This window comes from Gallinula chloropus (genome assembly GCF_964237585.1).
Source record: "Gallinula chloropus genome assembly, chromosome: 2".
Taxonomy (NCBI): domain Eukaryota; kingdom Metazoa; phylum Chordata; class Aves; order Gruiformes; family Rallidae; genus Gallinula; species Gallinula chloropus.
The window spans coordinates 22,036,812-22,058,626 of NC_140086.1; the positions used below are offsets into that span (position 1 = coordinate 22,036,812).

Consider the following 21,815-nt stretch of genomic DNA (forward strand, 5'->3'; position numbering starts at 1 on the left):
CAGATTTTCTTAACTATAATACTGCCATGGCTATTTCCATATGACTGGTTAGGTTAAATTCTTAACAGACAGACAGAACCTCAAAACAGGCTATAGCAGAAATATATTTGTATGAAAAAGCAATCAAAACTGGGCAACAACAATACGAAATGCTTGTATTCCTTCTTGCTTCTATCTGCAGACTGCCAACTGCAGCCAGGGACTAAAGTGTATTCGTGTCATCTCGCTGTTTTCTGTCCAAGCAGAACATTTAAAGCATTCTCAGATGAAAGCAAGCCAGTCCTGAGGGTAAATCCCATACTGGAAATCTTCAAGGAATTTGAAGCTTCCTTAGGTAGATTCCACCAGGCTACACCAGTGGTAAATCATTGTCAAAGATACAACATATGTCAGCATCCAGGCGTGATTATAGTGTTATGGCAGCTCCTTCCAGTTGTCCTTACTGCTAAACCTTTAATAGGAACTGTTTGCAATAATATAGGCAGGTCTATAGGGGACACTAGTGTGTAATGCATAGCAGATAATGCACATCTGCAAGCTGTACTGATTTGTTACACCAGTACACCTTCACTTCTACCAGTACATAGGACTTTTTGACAAACAGAATCAGTTTGGAAAAGTATCCTAGGAAAATAGTGATGCACTATATGGTTCCCTTTGCAGAGTGTTCAGAACCACCTCAGTTGTTTCCATCTCACATTGTCCCATGTGAACATACCATGGAGGACATTAATGCTAACATATATCAGAGCAGAATTTGTGCCTTATCAGTCATCAGTCCTCAAAGAAATTCCTGTAAAGACCTACACAAAAAGTGCAGAATAGAATTTTTCCTCAATTTTATGTCTATCCTGGACTTCAGCGATTATGACTGTGCTTTCCAAAAATTCTGTGTATTTCTTGCAGCACTGGAGATCAGTGGTACTGTTCCACAGGGCAATATAGACTAAAAAAACAGATAAATATTTTTTTAATATATGAAACACTTCTAAAGCGTTATATTTTTAATTTCTATATTTGTTTCTGATTTCTATTTTTCTACCTGATTTCTGTTTTTTTTTAATCTTCCAATTACAAGAGTTCTTTTATGTTCCAAAATCTGGAATGCCCCAAGAGAAGACATCTAAAAATACGGCTCCCATTTGTAAAAAATGGGGATGGTGGCTCTAAACAAGTTTTGCTAATAACTATGAATGTGCCATCTGCCTAAACCACAGTTGTAAGCCCACCCCAGCTGGGAGATGGCGGCAATGTGGCAGAGGCATTATCCTTCAGAATTTGCCCTGGAACAGGAACAATGAAGATCTGTAGATGTGGTTTTAATCTGTCATGCAATAGTTAAAACACTCAGCTGGAAAAGAAGATACATTCTGATCCTGACTCTCATGAGCAGTGCTTGTTTTATCCTGTAATATCTTCTGATCCATTAAAAAGTCAGGGAACAGGAAATGTATCGGTGGGTCTGGCTTTTTGCAGCTATATTCCCTAAACCCTAGGTTATAGAGTCAATTCAGACTTTGCTGGTCTTCTTCAGCTCTGATTCCTGCACTTTCAGCTGCACAAAAAACTTGGAAATGATCAACTTGTAGGTGATCCTAAAATTGAGCTTTGTAAGCACTTCTTTCTGAGGTGGTACAATAGCCAATCTGGTAAACTTTAACTTTGTGCAATTGGGAAAAGTATAGTTAGAATAAGTGAGACAACTAATGTGCCCAATATAGAGAGATTTGCAGCCCAAACCTGAAAAACTTCCATTCACTTGAGCAGATGTGGATCAACCTTTAAATAGAGGATGAAACCTGCAATCTAAAGATTTTCCTTGCCCTTCCCTTCCCTCCCCTCCCCTTCACAGTATGCTTATCACCATCATATCATAGTGCTTTTTGCAAGTGCATAAATTAATGTGATTAGGACCTTTTATTGTCTGCTTCAGAGGAGAGAACAATACTATTATCATCATCATTATCACCACGATTATCACTAGGTTTAATTTCTTGCTTTGCACTTGTTGGAATGAAGATAGAATCAAAGAATTGCATTTTATGTTTGACGTGAAAGTTTTTAGTTTCAGAAGAAATTCATTCATGTATAGAACAGAGGAAGGAAGAGTCTTCTTAGATTTGAGAACTCCAGCCATATGGAGAAAGATGGCACAATTTGTATAAAATCTACATTGGAACATTATTGCTGCCATGTGTGATGGTGCAAGAAGGTTTCAGGTTCATGTCTTTAGAAGATGACTTCCCCACCATACATGCAATAGATACCTTGGTTTGGTCAACTAAATAAGGATCAGCATAACTCACATTTGGATTCCTGAGGCTTGCACACATAGATAAATCATAACAAAATTCAAAACTAAAAAGCAAGCTAAGTCTAATATTGTGCCAGAACACTTCTTTTCTAATGCATGGGCATTCTAATACAATTCTTTACAAAGCAGATCTATTTTGGCTATTCTAAAACAGAGCTATATAATCTAAATGGTCTCTACATACTAAAAATTTCACAGCAAATTGAAAAAAAATAAGATACATCAAGCACACACGCATTACAAAAGCATGAAATGTGTTTTTATAGTCTCATGCTTTCATGTGGTTTTCCAAACCCTGACAAACCTGGCTCAGAATGGTGTTTCTTTTTCGGCAATGGTTTGTCATCAGTTATTGTACCATTCACCTTTTTCTGCTGGTCCTCCCATGTAACTTCTAGCATAAATCAAAAAAAATCAGAAATATTATGTAACTTACATTATAAGACACCTGGCATCATTTTGGACAACTTGACCTACACAAATGTACTATCACTAACATGGAAAAAAATTAGATTTAATTTAGTGGCCTGTGGTGAAAAGAATTAGTAAACATCTTATACATGTAACGGAACATACTATGCAAAAGTTAATATCTATGTAATTTGTCTAATATTCTGCTCTTTTGATATTTAACAATTTCAATTAAAAAACCAGGAATTTATTAACACAATAATTTTTTCCATTTTTAAAAGTTAGTAGTCTATACTTTCTTACAATTTCTTTCTGTTTCTGTGAATTAAAAAGCAAGTTGAAAATATTTTGGTAAAAAAGTTCACGCAAAGTTATAATTAAAAAACCCAACAAAACCAACACTGAAAAATCCAAAACCAAACCAGAAATCATGCATGTTAAATTGATGAAGTATTTTTAACAATGAATTGTTAAGCCAAAACTAGGTTGTATTTACTTTCTAAATCTCAGATTTTATTTAAATTCAGTTTTTTATTTTAGGCAGATTAAGTTACTTAACAAAATCTCTCTTGCTAATGATGGACCCTATGCCATGAAACTGGCATTTCTGACCTAACTCCTCAGGAAAAGAGCCGTAATAGGAGCACATGCAGTCTCACAGAATCACAAGGTTGGAAAAGACCTTTGAGATCATCAAGTCCAACCAATGTCTGTCTCCTCCAGACAGACACTCCTTCTCTAGACTTGCAAGACCTTAGTCTTTCGTAGGTTGTCAGATATTTTTGCTCTGTATTTTAATTCTCCATCTTCTTACAATTAAACTGTGTGGTTATTACAATACAAAAGGTTGTCATGAAGTGATAATAACATATGGCTTTTTTTTTTTCTTTTTAAATGAGATTGACAGAAATCCAGCATTGAAAATGTTAACATGTAAAATGTTATCTGTAGGCATCCTGTAAACTTCTTGTCTGTGGCTGCTGTTGTTCCATGGCAGGCTGCTGTCCTATAAAAGGTAGCTTTGATTTTTGAAAATAATGGAGTTGTAGGTTTCGGGTAATACATCAATAAAGTAGTCAATATAGTGATTTCATGACACCACAGACAGGCATGCTGAAACTGAAACTGTCACCTTTGAAGTACCATATGTAGTAAGCACTAAAAAAGAAATTTCAAAAGGAACCTTTTGTTTCCAAACTTTGAAATAAAATCTTATCTTTCTTCCTAAGAAAGATGTGATTCTCTATGAAAATATACACTTAACAATAAAATATTTCCTGATGCCATCTATGTTTCCTTTTTCTTGGATGAGTCCAGAAGTGTCTTCCTAACTAACATGCAAAAGTTCAATGACCTCAGTAAATCTACCTTTGAATTTAAGGAGTAGTCATTGCTAGGAAAAAAAAAACATTCAACAAATACTGGAGATACTTAGAATAAGATAAATACAGGATTTCATCAGGATTTACAATGAACAGTCTAAATACTGAAGAATATCAGGAAGCCCAGCGAGGTTTCCCCACTAGCTTTATGGCAGTTTTAGAAGATGGGTTCTTCTCAGTCAGAATTCTTTCTGAGAGTTCCTGATTCAGTTCTGAAACTAACAGCTGGAGTTTGCTCAGTCATGGAAGTCCCTTATACCAAAGTTCCCTACCAAAAGAAAACCTTTTGTAAGCCTTGCTATTTTTTTGAGATCTAAGCATCTAGAAAACAGTTAACATACCTGGGAGCACTCTAGAAGTGCTTCTATAATAAGATTTAAATTGAGAAACATGATTAAATAAATAGCAAATAAAATTATAACTCTCAATAAATATCACTGCCATGTGTTAACTGTAACAGAACAAACAAACAGAAAAAAATCCCAAACAAACAAAATAAAACAAAACCTTCAAAAGCCCCAAAAGAAACTATTATAAAAAGCAAGACAGGCTATTTTTTTAAAGTTTATATTAAGCAGCATGTAAACTCCTTCAGAAAAGGTTCCAATGATCATCCTTCTATAGCTGTAGTTGTCCTTACAGCATGTCAGTATTAAATTCTGCTCAGGTTGAGTCTATGCAGATTGGAGGTACTCCATATCAGGTGAAAAGCTTCATTGAATTCTAGAACATTGAAAGAATTTGGCTAGTAGTGTCTATTATTTCAACTGAGAAATAAAAATAGATATGACCATTGGATTTACTTAAACATTTAACCTTTTTCCACCATTTTTTAATTCCTTTTCCATCTCCATCCTCTACAAAGCTAAGAAAATGCATTGCTAAATGAAAGCTTTCTGTTTGGCAACTACTAAGAGATGAATAGGCAAAATGCTAAATGTCAGTGCTGCCCATGTCTTCCCTAGTTAGATCAATATGCCTTATAGTCTAGAAAACCATTTTATCCCCTTGTTTTAACCACAGCCAACTTTTGTCTAATTGTAAATATTTGGAAAGAAACCATACCGTTTTCTAATTCATCATTCACTTCTTACCACTTTCACTTGCCATACAAATGAATGTGAAACTTTCTTCTGCTGTGATAATCAGGTCTAATTTATGTGTAAAGAAAAGTGTAAAAATATTGAATATTTATAGTAAAAGCCCTCATATAGATTACATAAAATATGAGATCCTTGTGCCGGAACGTTTTAGTTATTTGATGCACCTTTGGGGCTAGAAAGATTTGACTGGGGCACTGACTGAGATTTTTCCTATCTTTGTGGAAGATAGAATCTTCAGATGTAGTTTTTTCATGGCATGCAGTTGTGGCACCTACTCCCTGGGTGCTGCCCACCGCAGTCAATTATGAAGTGACGCTCTCCCTGCTGCACATCATAATGACACATGGTTGTATGCCATTCCCTCTCGAGAATGATGCTCACTTGTGCTGCCTGGGAGAGATGTGGTGTGCTCTAGGACATCCAGCTTAAAGTACAACCTCAGCAGCTCTTACATTTTTGTTTAGAATATTCAATATGAAAAAATATTGAAAATAGAGAATGGCCATATTATAAGAATTGTTGCATATCTCCAGCTTTTCTGATTTTCTAAACATGCCAACTTAGCACCAGCAATATTGCAGTTGAACTCAAATGATGCAGCAAACTGCAGAAGTACAAGATGATGCAGCAAAATTGCAACTGCTAATCATGAGGAGTTTTCTTATGCAAATACTTACTCCCCTCCTTTGTTTTCCCCATACTACTAAGCAATAGCCCTTTTCAGAATGACCCTTTGCTTGAAACATTTCTACATACTTTATTTTTTTACTTGAATAAATCTTTTTTATTATTAAATTCACTCAGCTGTTATATTCCCTTCAGCACCTAAAATTTCTGTGAGCCAATTTTTATCAGTGCATTTCTAGTTTTAGATTTTTAATTAGGTTATCATGAAGCCTTCACTTTTTCATTAGGTCATACTTAATTTAGTCATCTTATCCAGCAAATGAAAAATCATTGGAACTTTCTATTTTTAATTTTATAGGATGAATGCTCAGTAGAAAATTATGTTCTTAATAATGTATGGTGACAACTACTTTAAAAAAAAGAGTCAAAAGTGGATTTGGCTATTGCTTCTTAAACACAAAGCAGCACAATAACAAACCATTAGAACTGTGGGATAAACTGTCAAAATCTAAGAAAATGTTTTGAGCCAGTTATTCAAGATCTTTAACTCATACATTAACAATATGGGAAGAAGAATTAATTAAAGAGATAGAAAAGGCTAAATTAATGTTATACAAGTTTTAACTTAGAAAAAAAGTCCCTAAGAAAATTTAAAAAGCCATCTCAAGAGTCACACAGAAAGAAGTATTTTCAGCTGTCTCAAGTCTCTACTAGGGAAAAGCAAATGGCTTCAAGTCACGAAACATTAATTGTTCCAGACATACTACATTATATCTGGAATGAATCCAGCTCCACCTTGCACCACCAACATGCTTCTAATGGCCTCAAGGCCAGCTCCAAGTGACACAAAGTCAGCAATGAATGTTTTATTCCAGGCTGCTGCTGCTTCTGCATCAGTGAAACCTTCAGATGTCTTAAAAAAAAAAAAAAAAAGGCTGATGTTTCCCTACCCTGTTGTAACAGGAACTACAGTCATCCAGTATATGAATGCAAATACATCACATAATCTTTTTCTGACAAGTTTAGAGCAAGACCTCCTGGCCAGGTAACTACAGCAAACCTGAAGACACCATTTTTTAGCTTCCACTTTTGACACATTAACAGTTCACCTATATTTTTTCCTCCATATGGCAGAAGGTTTTAAAGAATGATTCTATACATTAGAGTCCAAGGCATTCATCTGAGACATTATGGTTATTTTTTTCCTTCAAAGAGTGAAATAAATTTGGGTCTTGCATTTTAGAGCATTGCCCTAAATGTTCGTAGAGTGTGGGCAATAATGAGGTAGGGACAGCACCTCCCCCTTGGGAGTTTCATGGGCCAAACAGTGTACTTGTGTGTGTACACACACACACACACACACACACACCCCCCATCCCTTCACATGAAACCGGTTTACAAATTGGTGCCAAATCAACAAATGAATGCTGAGATATGGTAATAACATTTCAAAATAAATAAGTTATTGCTAATAAATGACTATGTAAGCCTTGCTTATACAGTGGTTTTAACTAATGCAGCATTCCAATAAAAATTCTGACACATCTTAATTATTTATTATTTTGATTTCATCTTCCTTACTGAACTACATATTTTGAAAAAAAAAATAACCCTGGGCTTCATTCCCTGAGGCTGCAGTGGGAATACATTAAAAGAACTTTAATGGAAGTCATTAGGTAGGCAATAAAAAATATAAAATATTGCCACATATCTACATTTAATATTATCATTACTACTGCAACAAAAATGATAGTACTGTGGTAGGTTATTCCTTTACTACAGAAATGTTTTCTCCAAATTGGCTTCAAGGCTACATTAATTACATGTAGCTGCAAAGCACTTAACAAGGCTAGTCTAGTAGCAGCCTCTTCTTATCATATTCCCTAGCTGCAAATCCCATCAATTCTGTTCTATACTCATTTTTTACATTTTTTACTAGTGGTTCCGTCTATATGGGGAATAAATTGATTTGAACTGTCAATTGCTTATCCTAAAGAAAATTGTAGATGTACTCAAGCAAGATCACAGAGACTACTTGTTGTAGTATCACTTAGTAAAACCACAGCCTGCCTTTAGCTAAAAATCTAAGTATTATATCGCTTTTTAGAATATATTTAGAGGGGATCTTATTAATGTTTATAAATAACTCAAGTGTGGGACACAAGGGGAAATGGCCAACCTCTTTTCAGTGGTCTGTGGAGACAGGACAAGGGGCAATGGCTGCAAGTTAGAGTATAGAAAGTTCCGCACCAATATGCGGAAGAACTTTTTCACAGTGAGGGTGACAGAGCCCTGGGACAGGCTGCCCATGGTGGCTGTGGAATCTCCTTCTCTGGAGATATTCAAGACTCATCTGGACACCGACCTGTGCAACCTGTCCTAGGGAGCTGCTTTGGCAGGGGGGTTGGACCCAATGATCTCGAGGTCCTTATGATTCTGTGATTCTGTGATATTAGAGTTGCAAAACATGAAGAAAGACCAGGAAAACTTAAATGCACCAGATTATTCAGAAGAAAAAATAATCAGTTAATGGTACATTAAATATGTGTATTAAATATATTTAATAAAGTATATTTAAAAATTTGAAATAGGAAATATATTATTTTTAAGCCACCAGCAAGGCTTTTGTTTCCTGACTGTTTTGGGCAGGGGGAGAATGTGTTTGTTTGTTTCATATCTTCCTATATATTTTAAAAATATGGCAGTTTTGCTCCCTCTTCTGGTTATATGCCTGAAACATGTCACAAATGAATGTGATACAGCTAGCCCGCTAGCCTATTATGAATAGGCAGGGTTTGAGTATCTCAGAATAGCTCTACTGAGTCACCTGTTTGGATAAGCACTGCAGGTTCATGCTGGCAGAACTGATTTAAGGCAGGAGAAATGGTGCAGAAATCCTGTAAAGATACCACTGATGTTTCTGTAGGTCCCTGAGGCACAAGTCATAGGAGACTGGAGACCAGTATCCTGGACAAGCAGCACTGCACATTTTCCTGCTCATGTTCCTTTCCCACAGTACCCATTCCTGGTCTGCTGAGGAGCAGGCACTGTGCTAAAGGGATATTTGGTCAGAGCCACTGTGGCTATCTTCATACTGCCATGAAAGGTAAGCACAAAGAAAGTCAAAGTATCTCCAGAGTCTAATGATTAATGAACTTAAATAAGGTAAGGTACAAATAATGCCCAACAAAAATGTAGAGCAAAATGCAAAATTCTGCCCTGCGCCTCTCTCCCACAGTCTCTGCTCAGTTTGCATTCCCATTCCCTGGGTGTCAACGAGTTCTCAGTACATGCAAGGAAATGTGACCAGCCTACAAATCCACCCTGCAGAATGCAGGACATAAGGTTTAGCTTGGTATAGTCATTCTATTTTTTTTTCCTCCCAGGTTATTTTTATTCTTTACTGAAAAAGGTGCTATTATTATATGACTATACCTCTCATACACATGCATACACAGACAAACATGAAAAAACTCTGCAAGAAATCACAGGTGTTCTAAACTTTTTAAGTGCTGTTAAGGTTGATGTTTATGTCACAATTCTAAAATGTTAAAAAAAAAATCAGTCCAAAAAAATGCATCTGGAAATAGGCAAGTAGTTTCAAGGAGTAATACCAACCAATAAAGCAAATACTATAAATGGCTTATGGAAAGATGAAAAATACAGATTTCATTCTTCAGAAAGCTCTAGGTTTTTCAGAATATCAATTACTACTAATTAATAACCCATATATTTTCTTACTGCTTGAATTTATGTACAAATTTAGATCCATATTTTACATGCATCTTTACATGTAAGTACTGTCTACAGCAAAACACCTGTGCTATTTTTCAGTATTATAAAATGTTAGGCTAGTAACCAGACAAGCACTAGCAGATGAAATGGCATCACATGGTTATGATCAGTTTTTGAATTTATATTTTTTGTCTAAATAACTCAAATTTTAGGCTATTTATGGAGAAGGCAGTAGTTAGACTCTTTCTCATCTCTCATATTTTCCTGGCAATTTTAGAGCTAAATTCATAAAATAGTCACCTATATCACAAGGAATTTCAGCAGAACGTAAGGAGAATTTTGATTTTATGTGTACTTCACCCACTTAACTTTTTCTATTTTGTGCTGTTTTGTTGTTTTGGGTTTTTTTTAATTTCACCATTTTCCTGGCATGCAGATTGCAGTTACGTGCCTGTCTACAACTACCACAGTCTCAACAGGTCTGTACCTCACTTAAATCTTCCTTTGAAGTAGAATTTAATCAAAATGTGTATTATTCTAGATACTCATAACATATATGAATACGTTTTCATGTAATTTTTCATGCAAAATTCAGAAGGTGCCATGGTCTTTTAGGAAAGTCCAGAGTCAGCAGGCCAGAGGAAGAGAGAGAGCACAAGAAGCTCAAGGCAGCCATGTTGAGTAGCTCAGTCAAAGTAACGGCCCCAATCCCAGGAATCCCAAGCAATCTTAGATGGAAGAATATTCTCAGGTCAGCCAGCAGAGTTCCCTCTGGCGTGGCAGCCATATACTTCTTTTTCAAAAAAGCCTATGTATACACTACTTCTGTAAGTCAGTTAAGCAGGTCCATTTGTCATCACTTCTTTGGCTGGAGACTCTTTATAGTTTGCACCTCAGTCACTTAAGTTCTTTAGATTGTGCCTAAACCGTGCAGCAAGTCTAGAATATAGCATACTTCCAGCTCTAGTCCTCCAGGCACCCAGACCACTCACAGAGTGGTGGCAGTACCCATGTATGCAAAAATCAGAGGCCACAGAGAGGCAAAGCCTCAGTGACTTGAGTCTCATCTTGGTATAGATTCAAGATCCAAATAGGCTCCACTGTTCAAACTGGGAGAAGTGGAAAGCATTCTCAATTCCCATAATACAGACAAAGCTGTTGTGTAATTATGTAAAATATTCTAATAAGTGAGGACACTGATAACCTGAAAGGCTTAAAATTCTGCTTCACTTACTTTATCATCTTTTATGCACTCTAAATTAAGACAGTAAAGGACAGAATTACCAGGAGCCTTTTCTCACAAACCCAAATGATCAAAAGATTTCATATAAAATACATGAAAGAGAAATGCATAAGCCCTGAAGAAAAATTGAAAGGGATAGTGGTTTCAGTAATAAATATTTGAAAATTAATATTAGTCACAGACCATTCTTTTGGAGCAAAAGAGCTCTGCAGAAGAAAATTCTAAAACACAAAATGGACATGTTGAGAAATTAATACATATAGGAAAAGAAACTATGTTAAACGCAGATTAGTAGTATTTAGTTTATTGTGCAAAGTACATCATTCAGGCTCTATAATTAAGTATATAAAATATTGGTTTCGTTGGAGGACTGGAAGATAAACTGAGAATGGAAACAGCCCGACTTAATCACTGGTTATTGGTTTGTCAGCCTTGTCAAGTCAGACTCCAAAGCCTCCAACTTTACCAGCACTGGAATTTGGTTCTTGAAAGTATAAGGTACTAAATTATCTGGTAATTAACAGGCATTATAGTTACAGCAGCAAACTTCTAGCTTCTGAAGTCACTCAGTACTATGCTGGCATAGCCTCTAGAGTAAGGAGGTGACACTGTGCACTGCTCTGTCAGGCTGCCACCACAGCACCCTCTCTGCAAAGGCACCTCATTCAGTCTCTCTAGGCTGGATATAACAAGCAGCATATTAAAACCTGCATGTTTTTCCCTGAAATGAACTAGCACAGACAAAACTGAATCCCTGCTCTCCTGATAGCTATAATACCTCTGCTAAATTATTCTAGGGAAGAGAAAGCTAGGAATAACCTGTAATGGTTTAAATCATGAGCTCCTGGTAGACATGTAAGTGTAAGAGTAAATATCCAAACTTTATTAAAACCATGGCACTATCTAGATTATATTTTGTTCACTGTTTCAGTGACGAAACAAAGTCTAAATGTAAACTGGCTTTAAAAATATATGGAAAAATAATAACAGGTCTCTTCAAAATTATCAAAGCTATTTAGAAGCATGAACTCAGGTAAAACCTCGAAGTATGGTTGTTCACAACTTTCCTGTTCTATTCTTAGAGAATAAATCTAAATCTCCATGTTAACATTTCAGTGCTTTGAATTAAGCTTATTTCCACAGCATTTCAAATAGAAGACAATATTGAACATAACAAGTGATAGACAATAAAGATGATTGCTAATACCATAAGCCTTTCTCTACTAGTATGTGCTAATTAAAATAGTCTATCTCTCCTGGGACTAGTAAAAATGTGCCAAACAGAAAATATATACACAAGTGACATAAAAGTATATAGACCTGGTAAAAATCAGAAGACAACACAGACTGTTTTTTGCCTGCAAAATCTACTTGGTCTTTTAGGGCAAGGCAGACTGGAATTCCTAAATGAGGAAAAGTACAAAACTATTCTACTAATTATAAGTAGGCAACAACATAACATATCTAGGTGGTGTAAACTACATCATCAGTAACACAGGTGTGAAAAGAAATAAATCTGGAGCTTTTGATTCCAAGAAAGATTTAAAAACCATATTTGAAAATAATTAAGTGCAAGAAGTAAAACAACACATTGAACATCCAACAAAAATTGAACATCCATAAACTTACTAAATTTAAACTAGCAGAATTAAGCAACACACACATGCAACAAAAAATACACAGAATTTCTCAAAACACCCACAAGTCACTAGCAGTATGATTATTAACTTGCCTTTTCGCCCATTAACAGGTGGGGTTTGATGCTTTTCCTCACAATCTTTATAACATTAAAAACAGACAATGATGATTGACAATTAGAACAGCTACTGTGACAAACAACGTGACTATAGCACACACAAACATTTTGCAAGCTAAATTAGCAGAATTCCATGCACTATGCTAGATGTATCACAAAACACACAGAATGGACAGTACACACTACACACACCACTGAACAGTACACACTTAGAGACAGAACTGCAAGAAAAGCAAGAAAAATGTGAAGTGTACTACAATGAAAAGTGGGAAGGCAAAGACCTTAAAGGGCACTTGGGATGCTTAAGTCAAAACTACAATTACAATACAATAATAATCCTGCCAAATCTTGAAATTACTCCAGCATCCAGATTTCTGAACAAGTAATGGGCGCTACGACATTAATTCTTTACTTTGTTTTAAGAATAAAATAGAAACCTATATTTCCTCTCTTAAGTAACAATGGCAGCAGCATCCAGGGCATGGGATTCCAAATAAACTGATTCAGGCACTTTACGTAGGGATGGCATTTTCGGCATGCATCTGTTTACCTAGGTTTTTTTGCTACCAGCTAGTACTAGATGTGTTTCTTCCTCAGCTTGTAATTTTTTGGGGCCACCCTTCCAGAGCACGTAATTCTCTCCACATAACTGCAGTAATACCCTCAGTGCATTATCCTTCTCTGGGCTTCATTCCATGGGCCTTGAGGTATGTACCGCACTGCATACTTTTATCCAGCTAAGTTTAGCATCAGTCTAGCCTCAAATATTTATAACCAGAAAAGCTTATCTGTGCTATTCCTCCATAGCCACCATAGCTGATGTAGTCACAGATGATTATTAATGGGGATAAAAAATTATTCTTGAGAAAAGATTTAACTTGAACAACTAACAGAATGTAACATATTAACAGAGCATGTAAACACACATTTATGCTTTTCTGATTCTTCTTTTGAGAAAAATCAATTAAGAGGATAAAAATTAGGGTTGAAAAAAATCTTTTGATCTCTGCTTGTCTTTGAACCTGTACAGTGTCTGAAATTAGAAGGTAAAGTTGTGATTTTAAACATATGGAATTAGAGTTTAAAAAACTTTTGCATTTTTTTATTTCATCAGCACCTATCGGTTCTCAGCACACTAACTTCCTTTTTCTAGTAACTGAACTGCCTTCCAAGGAGGATAAGGGGCATTATATAAAATATTCCAAGTACTGCAATGTAATGCAGTTTCCTACTACTTTCACCCAGCATCATTGGTCCACCTACGCAAAATGGGCAAGAAAAAGTGTCATGATACAATAATTTATTTCCCTGCCTGTAAAAAATATCAATGCATAGTAAAGGGTACCACATTTTTGAGATGTCCACCCAGCTCTGCTAATACTCTGAGTTAATCATAGTGACAGAGTACTTTCAGAAATAAGGAACAAAAACCAGTAAAAAATTCAAGTGATTTTTCGTAGGTTGACCTATTTTAAGCATTCACAAACTGGTAAATAAACTATGCTATATTGAATTTTTTTTTATGTTGTTCTTATGTCAAATGATATAATTATTGTCTGGATTTTGACTTCTAATATATTTACAAGCTGGCTGGTAAAGCTTCCCTACATGCTCAGGGGAAAATGTTTTTAGAGGAGATAGGCACTTGCGGTCAGACAGACCTGCCTCGACCTCTGATTCCTGAACTCCAATACGCTTGTTCTCTTCATCTCCTGCTGCATTTGTATAAGCAAGGTATGACGGGGGGGGAAAAAGCAAGACAAAAACATGCATGCTTTGTTACAAGCTGTTCAAATTAAACTTCAAACAAAAGACATTCACAGTAACATACAAACCCTCAGTCTGTGGCATAAAATATTTTTAAGCGAATGAAAGGTTAAATAAAACCTTGTGTTATTTTTCATTAATATCTCTGTTTTACTCCAATGAGATCCTTCTGCAAGTACTGATGGTTATATCTAGATCTTAATATCCCTTGTGGCGAATTTCTTATCAAATTATTGAAGCACCGGAAAGCATAGAATAAGTACCAAAGCAGAGACAGCGGACTTATATTGGTATATAATTGGTTCAAAAGCATCTTCTGGTTAGTTTTGCTTTAGTTTTTCTAGAAGCAAAAGTCCAAGCTTATATTCTTGAAAAGTGTATTTAAAATTGTGTATAAACTGTAAGCAAGGGGGCATAGTCAGTAATGTAGTAAGTGCAGAAGAAACAATGCAAATGGTTTTCCAGCTTAGAAAAAAAATCCCTCAATTTGCCAGATACTACAGTTTTCACCTGGATTTCACAGTAGTTAGAATTCAGAAAGAAGAACAATTTTCCATCAGTAACTATAGTTGCCTAGAGCATACCTAAATATTAGAGAACACTGAAATAATTTGAAACAATGGCAACAATACAATTAATGATAACCAACACAAATATGTTATTAATAAAGAATCTTAATAAAGAATTTTCCTTTATGACAAACCTCATCTAGTACTAGGTTAACAACAGTAATGATATAGAATAACTAACTGGTGTACTGTATGCCTGCCTTAAATTAAATGTCAGTTATTCATTAAACAGTGTTTTGATGTGATGCAATATGCTAAAGTTTTTCAAGGCTCACATTTTGATTACTTGATTTTTTTTGCATTCTCTGTTCCCAGATTTTTTTATCACTTTTCTCATTACTTGTACAGGGCTATGTGCAATTAAATAGCTTAATGAAAAATTCTACTTCAGGTTTAGCTAGCATGTAATAATGATTTTTTAACTACTTATTCTAACTGGTTATTGTCAATATGAAGAGAGACTTAGGCTATAATGGAAGCCAATGCAATGAAAAATAATCTCTACATAGATTTCTGCTCTATAATTCTGTGATAAAATCATGACATTGAAAATTCCAATTAAAATATTCAGCAGGGACACCATCTTTACAGTATTCTCTCACATAAAAGAATACATAGTAGGTGTGTCAAAAACTAAAAAATCAATTCCAGTAGAATTGAACTGAAATGGTTTTGGCATGTTAGTAACCTGAAACAAATAAACAACTATTATGAGTACAGACTTATGACTCTACTAATTTTCCTTTATGACTTTTGTAGTCTCAGATCTAGATGGTAAAACTTTCAACAAGCACAAATAAAGTAGTATTTAATTCCTCCTTTTCCTAATCAAAGACAAAGCTTTCAATAGAAACTATTTTAATAAAATATTTTTATATTCTTCAGGGGCTAAGGATTCTGCCATCTCTTTGGAGAGTGAACTAAGCATCCATGAGTAAAACCCAGAAGTATATTTTTTGCAAATTCCTAGTTTAAATGAAAACATAATGTAGCTTCACACATTATCCAAGGCAGCCTTGTTACTGACATCAACTAAACTATTCTCTCTTACTTTCTTGTCAAGCACAAATAACACGTTACCCTGTGCAAGTGCAAATGTTTCTAATATCATACAGTCAGTACAACAGAAATATCCACATGAAAATAGGGTGGGTGCAAATATATGTATCTTCATTTTTTAGACCACTGCATTTGATTAAGTCACCAAGTTCCTAGCCAAGCTGAAGGCAGTCCAGGTTCCTATCCCATATTATATATGTGTGATCAAGCACCGTTTACAAAACAAACTACCTGTATACAACATATTTTTTAAAGCCTGTGAAATCACCTCTGATAAAGTTTGACAGGATTATGACCAGTGTGAATACAGATTCTCTGCAGTTGCATCACAATAGTTTATCATCCATCAAGCTACGACAGGACACCGGAAAACACATGATTAAATTCCTTCTCATTTTGCAAAATTATGTCTCAATTAATAGGTAAAGTATGTTCTGAATGAGTCAAAACCCCTTAAAATAAACCGCATGCTGTTGTGTCTGTCAACACTATCTGTGTTTCCCCAGCTATCAGTGTCCCAGCAACCTGTGCTCTATACTGCATGAGAGACAGTAACGATACAGTTGACATTGCAGATATTTTCTCGTTAAATATTTGAAATTGTATTTCAGAGACATAAAAACCTGGGTTATGGCTGATAGCTAGCCCTGATTAAACCTAATCAACTACCCCTGTTCATTCTGTTAGTATATAATTTTATTCTGAAGATCACCCATACCTGAAGTTAAGAGGGGACAGTTAATCAGCATTAATGACAGCCTCTGAAATAACTTTCCCAAGACACAAGATTATTATGAGATCATGTAATTAAAGTTTGTACCACAGAGTACAAATAGAAGGGCAAATTCTCCCAGAGCTCTACTATTTGCTAAATTTCTGAGCACTTCATTTTAATACTTAAAAGCTTTGTTACATTTCTTTGGTCTGACATAATTTTCTAGGTCTTTTGGTTGGGTGGATGTTTGAGGGCTTTTTGTTAGGTATGAAGAAAAGGGCTAGATTTATTTTTAAGAGGAAGAGGAAAAATAATGGGAAAAAATACTCTCTGATTAGTAATAAATAACAAAGTGAAAGGGCTAATACTGAGTACTTTCAAGAGCACTTTATGGTGCTCCATTTTAATTAGCACCAAGCAGTCACTGAGTTCATCCTTCTACCAAGGTGAGTAGGAAATACATCATATACACATATAAATGAAAAAAAAAATCTTATTAGCCCTTAAGAACTATAAATATTTCAAGCCAATACATTGGGTTATTCTGTAGTGCTAATAATACAGAACATTTAAAAGCATTGCTAAAAACAAGTTCAATTTAATACTCTTGTTCATTAGTAGTAAAACAAACATATTAATAAGGAACAAGATATGTCTCTCTCAAGCATAATTTCTAAACATACAGCTAAAAAGTATTCTGCCATTTCAGTAGTGAAAATCCAGTAGAAGGTTAAGTAATCTCAGATTTCTTTTCAGATCTGTTTTCCAGATATGGGACATGAACATATACTAACAGTCTAAAGCAAAATACCCCAAACTGCCTAGATGCTTATGATACATTTTGGCTAGATAAGATAACAACATTAATTTCAGAGATACCCAGTCTTCCCTGTGAACAGGTAAACCTGATGCTGGCTGCAACCCAGACATAGACAGCTAAGGAATTAGTCAAAACATCACAACCATAAATGACTGTAAATGCAATAATGACATTTGTATGTTTCCTACTGAGCACGTGGGACTCTGAGAAAAAGATATATTGGTCAATATACAACTGTTAGGAATGGTCCCTCATAGCTACTTACAGCCAGAGTTCTTAAATTTCTCTATTACAGAAATTTTTAGACAAATTATTCTGTGGAAATCTAGATGTCCTGGAGCAAAAACCTGCATCACATAACACAGTTCACTGAAATAAACCTACCCCAAATCAATGTCTTTTGATTCTGACCCTAATCTGGAAAGCAGTTTCCCAGAGGTGGTTTTTTCTCCTATAGATTCCTTCCCTTCCAGTTCTAGTTGCATCGCCACAAGATGCCATATTCTACATTATACTGAACATTGCACTATAACAAAAAAAAATCTCTCCAACTGCAAATTTCTACTTGAGTCCCTGCATTTCTCCTACATTTTAAGAAATGGTATGCAGCCCTGTAGCAAATACAGATTATTCAAATTTATACACACTAAATGAGACTACTGTTGGAGGTAGAAACATAGATGTTTTTCTGTCTTTTAATGAATCCCATTCCTTTTTGTCAGCAACGTATCTTTTACTCTTTTCTTCTCTGATTTCAGTCAAGCATTTGCTTCTCTAAGAAATAAAAGATTACCCTGTGACAGTGACGTTTTCTAGTACCATCATATCACCTTCCCCACAACAGACAACTGTTTTCATTATTACCAGGGCCTATATTAACACATAAAAATCTACTCAAATGTCCATAAAATTTTCAGGTTTATTTGCTGCTTTGTTTCTTAAATAATGACATAAACTCCATCAGTATTTTTAATTCTACTGGTTTTCAGGTTTTATCACTGGTACTTCATTTGATTAAATATTTTATTTTAAATTCAATTCTCCACAGTAGAAACTGCTATTAATCATAATTATGCTCTGTCACTGACAGAAGTTAGGTAATCTGCTGTTGTTGTAGACCATCATTCCTTTTAAAGAAAACTATTTTCTCATAGAGAAAAGAAATAGAAGATTCTAAAAAAGTATAGAAAAACGCCTCAAAGTAGAACTACATTGCTAGAATGTAACCTCTTAGTTCACTGAAGACAATTATATAGAACCCTGTGTGAAAGCTGTATGCATGGATTCTGTTTTTAAGTACAGTGTTTACCACCTTTAAACAAACAAAATTCAATATGGGGTGTGTCTAGGTATTACATCTTGAGTCACCGATGATGTCTGGATCATGTATTAAAACTCCAGTATCTGTGGATTTTGACAATTTTCCATATACCCCTATTTTCCAAGACTACTTTAAACAGAGGTACAGAAAAATACTACTCAATCTTCAAGTAAAACAAATACGAGCTCCTCAAGTCCCATCAGTACTTACCAGAGCAAACAATTCTAGCACTCCTATAAAAAATAATTATTTTATTGTATTTATTACATTTTTCTCTACAGAACCTATGATGTAAATAAGACTGCTACCCTCTCTAAACTAACACAGTGAAAATATGCAGTACTTCACAATTGCTGTCCTAAGGAGCTCACAGTCTAAATAGATATACTAAGCAAAGAACAGGGAAGAGTGGTAAAACATAAAAGCATATACAGCAATGACACCAAACATCATGGGATTAGATGTGATTATTTCCTGGCATATCTAGATAGCATTTCACACCACACAAAACAATAGAGGAATGAATATACTAGGGTGATAATCTGTGAAAAGAGTTTTCTTTTTATGTTTTGCTTCCAAAATGAAAATAAACACTATAAACATTATGAATACGAGATTAAAAGTCTGATGAGACATATACAGTAATACTACATATAGACCCTCATCGGTAGAACCAAGGACTGCAATTGATATCTTGTGGCTTCCTATTAAGAAAATTAAATGGCTTTAATGGTATAAAATAGAAGGGGTTTTAATGTTAAGCAGGAGTATTTTGAAAGGTTTTGAAAGACTAGCTTGATTCAATTAATTTTTATTTCAATTTTTTTAAATTTCCTAGCAATTCAGCAACCATGTAACATTATAAAATATTTGCAATAAAAACATAGATCTGATTAAATGCATGGTAAGCATTGCACATATCAAATAGCCTCAAATGCCTAAACTTAAATATGTGCCTGAAGTGCTAATCCTGAAAAGGTACATACAAACATAGATTAACTGAAATACCCTTATTTGCTGTAGTGTAAGCCTTTGGGATTTAAAAATGGGTACGTTTAGGTACTTTTATAACAAAGATAGTATTTAGATAGCATTATTTATACTGCATTTGGGTTTGCATATAGAACCCTGTAGAATTTCTGAGCCACAGGTTTGAATATAAAAAAGACTAAATAGTTATGACAATAATTCTGACTGTGTCTGTGCAATCAAGTAACATCAATTGCAGTTGGATTTATTTTTCCCTACATAGCCTCTCAAAAAGGCTTTCAGGTGAAAAACAAACCCTCCTTTATGTACAGACCTTCATAAGATTCTATCTCCTTGTCTCCATTGTCTAGGGAAAGTAACAAAAACAAAACAAACAAAAAAAAAAGGGAACCAAAGCACAGGGGTTAAAAACAACAGAAGTTTTATAAAAGATACAATATACATGTCAAAAGGAATTTAAAAAAAAGGTGTGTATATGGCCATTTAGACTGATTTTGCACAGCTCATCTATCAGAAGTGGAAGGGTGAAAATGTGTTTATATTTCTGTTTCAAATCATTTTGTAAATGTTTCCACTGACCAGTGCTTTTAGAAGACATTAAGGATGAGCACAATTACACTACCAGTAAAACATGAATCATGACATATCTTGTGAAAGTTTCCTATTTTAAAAATTATTACCTCTCTTCTTGCTCTTCCTGTTTCAAGACACAGAGGTTTTATATTAGCAATCTGTAACACGCTCCATGTGAACCCACAAGTGATTGGCTATGCTGCTAACTCCCAAAAAAGCCAGTTTTACCACTGAACAACACACAAAAGATAATTTCCTGTGCCTGTTAAAGTCAAAACACCTACTGAGTCCAAAAGGAACAGGACCATGTTAATAGTCCATCTCATTTCATGTGTATCACACTTTTGATTTATTGTACTGCTGATGATTCATTTGAGATATTCAGATATTAAAAAGAATAGAAGAAAATTCAGTACAAAATATAATTTTACTATCAAATCCTAATTCTGTACACAAAAACTCAAGAGATTTCAACTATAATGCCAAAAGAAAATACCTATGATTGACCTTCATGACCAATTTCATAATATCGTTAAGGAGAAAACCGTACACTTACTTCTCTCCAACGTCCCCTTTGGTGGGAGCTGCGGTAACTGCCTGCCCCTTCTCCCTACTACTGGAGTACTGGATGGACTTGTCTGAACAGACCCAGTTCGAGGATGGGACCTATGAGACACATATCAAAACAAACCATAGGCATTATACGACAAATTCTTCTTTAAAAGCCATCAAAAAGTAGTAACATGTCTAAGTAGGCTTTAGATCACTTGGGACACTTGCAGTCCCACAGTGAAACTATTACCTCTTTTCAGAAAAAGACCTGATTAAAAAGAGAAGTCTTTGTGTGAAAAACAAGAAAGCCAAACTAAGGCTGAACATCCATAATGTGCTTGTTTGCACAGTCAAACCAGAAAACGTATTGCGTGCATATTCATGTGCATATGGATATAATACCCACATACACATAAAATTATCCACAGGTCAAATTCAACGATCTTTACTCAGCTTGTATTTGGTTAAATTACCATTGAGTGGCAATGAGATTACAGGGATTTGTCTAAACAAACCAATAAACTGAGGAAAGACACTGATATTTTGCTCTAACTCTCACCAGGGATTTGATGTTACTAACTCTCTCTTTCAGAAAACAAAAGATTGTATTATGCAGTTCTGAAATAAGGAGAGGCTTTACTGAACATCAACTAGACCAAAATGTGCTCATATTTTTATTGTATTATGTTTAAGCTAAGAGTAAGGTATAGCAATCTTCAAAATGTCAATCAGTAAAGTATAGGACTCAAACAGGAACAATACAGACTATGGCACAGTAAAATGTAGTCAGAAAATGGTGGTTAAAATGGTAATTAATAAACAACGTTAGTACAGTCCATTTAAAGAAACTTTTTTTTTAAAAAAAAAAAGTTTCATTT

At 35.0% G+C, this 21,815-nt stretch overlaps 1 protein-coding gene across 18 annotated transcripts in view; it reads right to left on the reverse strand.

Moving 5' to 3' along the window:
• RIMS2 (regulating synaptic membrane exocytosis 2) overlaps positions 1-21,815 on the reverse strand; it is a gene marked incomplete at both ends in the record, with an annotated part of 475,681 nt that overhangs the window by 118,715 nt on the left and 335,151 nt on the right. For 12 of the 18 annotated variants that reach the window (XM_084260502.1, XM_084260507.1, XM_084260504.1 and 9 more), the window contains one exon: positions 20,942-21,051. In XM_084260502.1, coding sequence (XP_084116628.1) covers positions 20,942-21,051 — 110 coding nt within the window. Of the gene's footprint in view, positions 1-20,125; positions 20,159-20,941; positions 21,052-21,815 lie in introns of all 18 variants that reach the window. The other 6 variants (XM_084260505.1, XM_084260491.1, XM_084260496.1 and 3 more) reach the window with 1 other exon arrangement.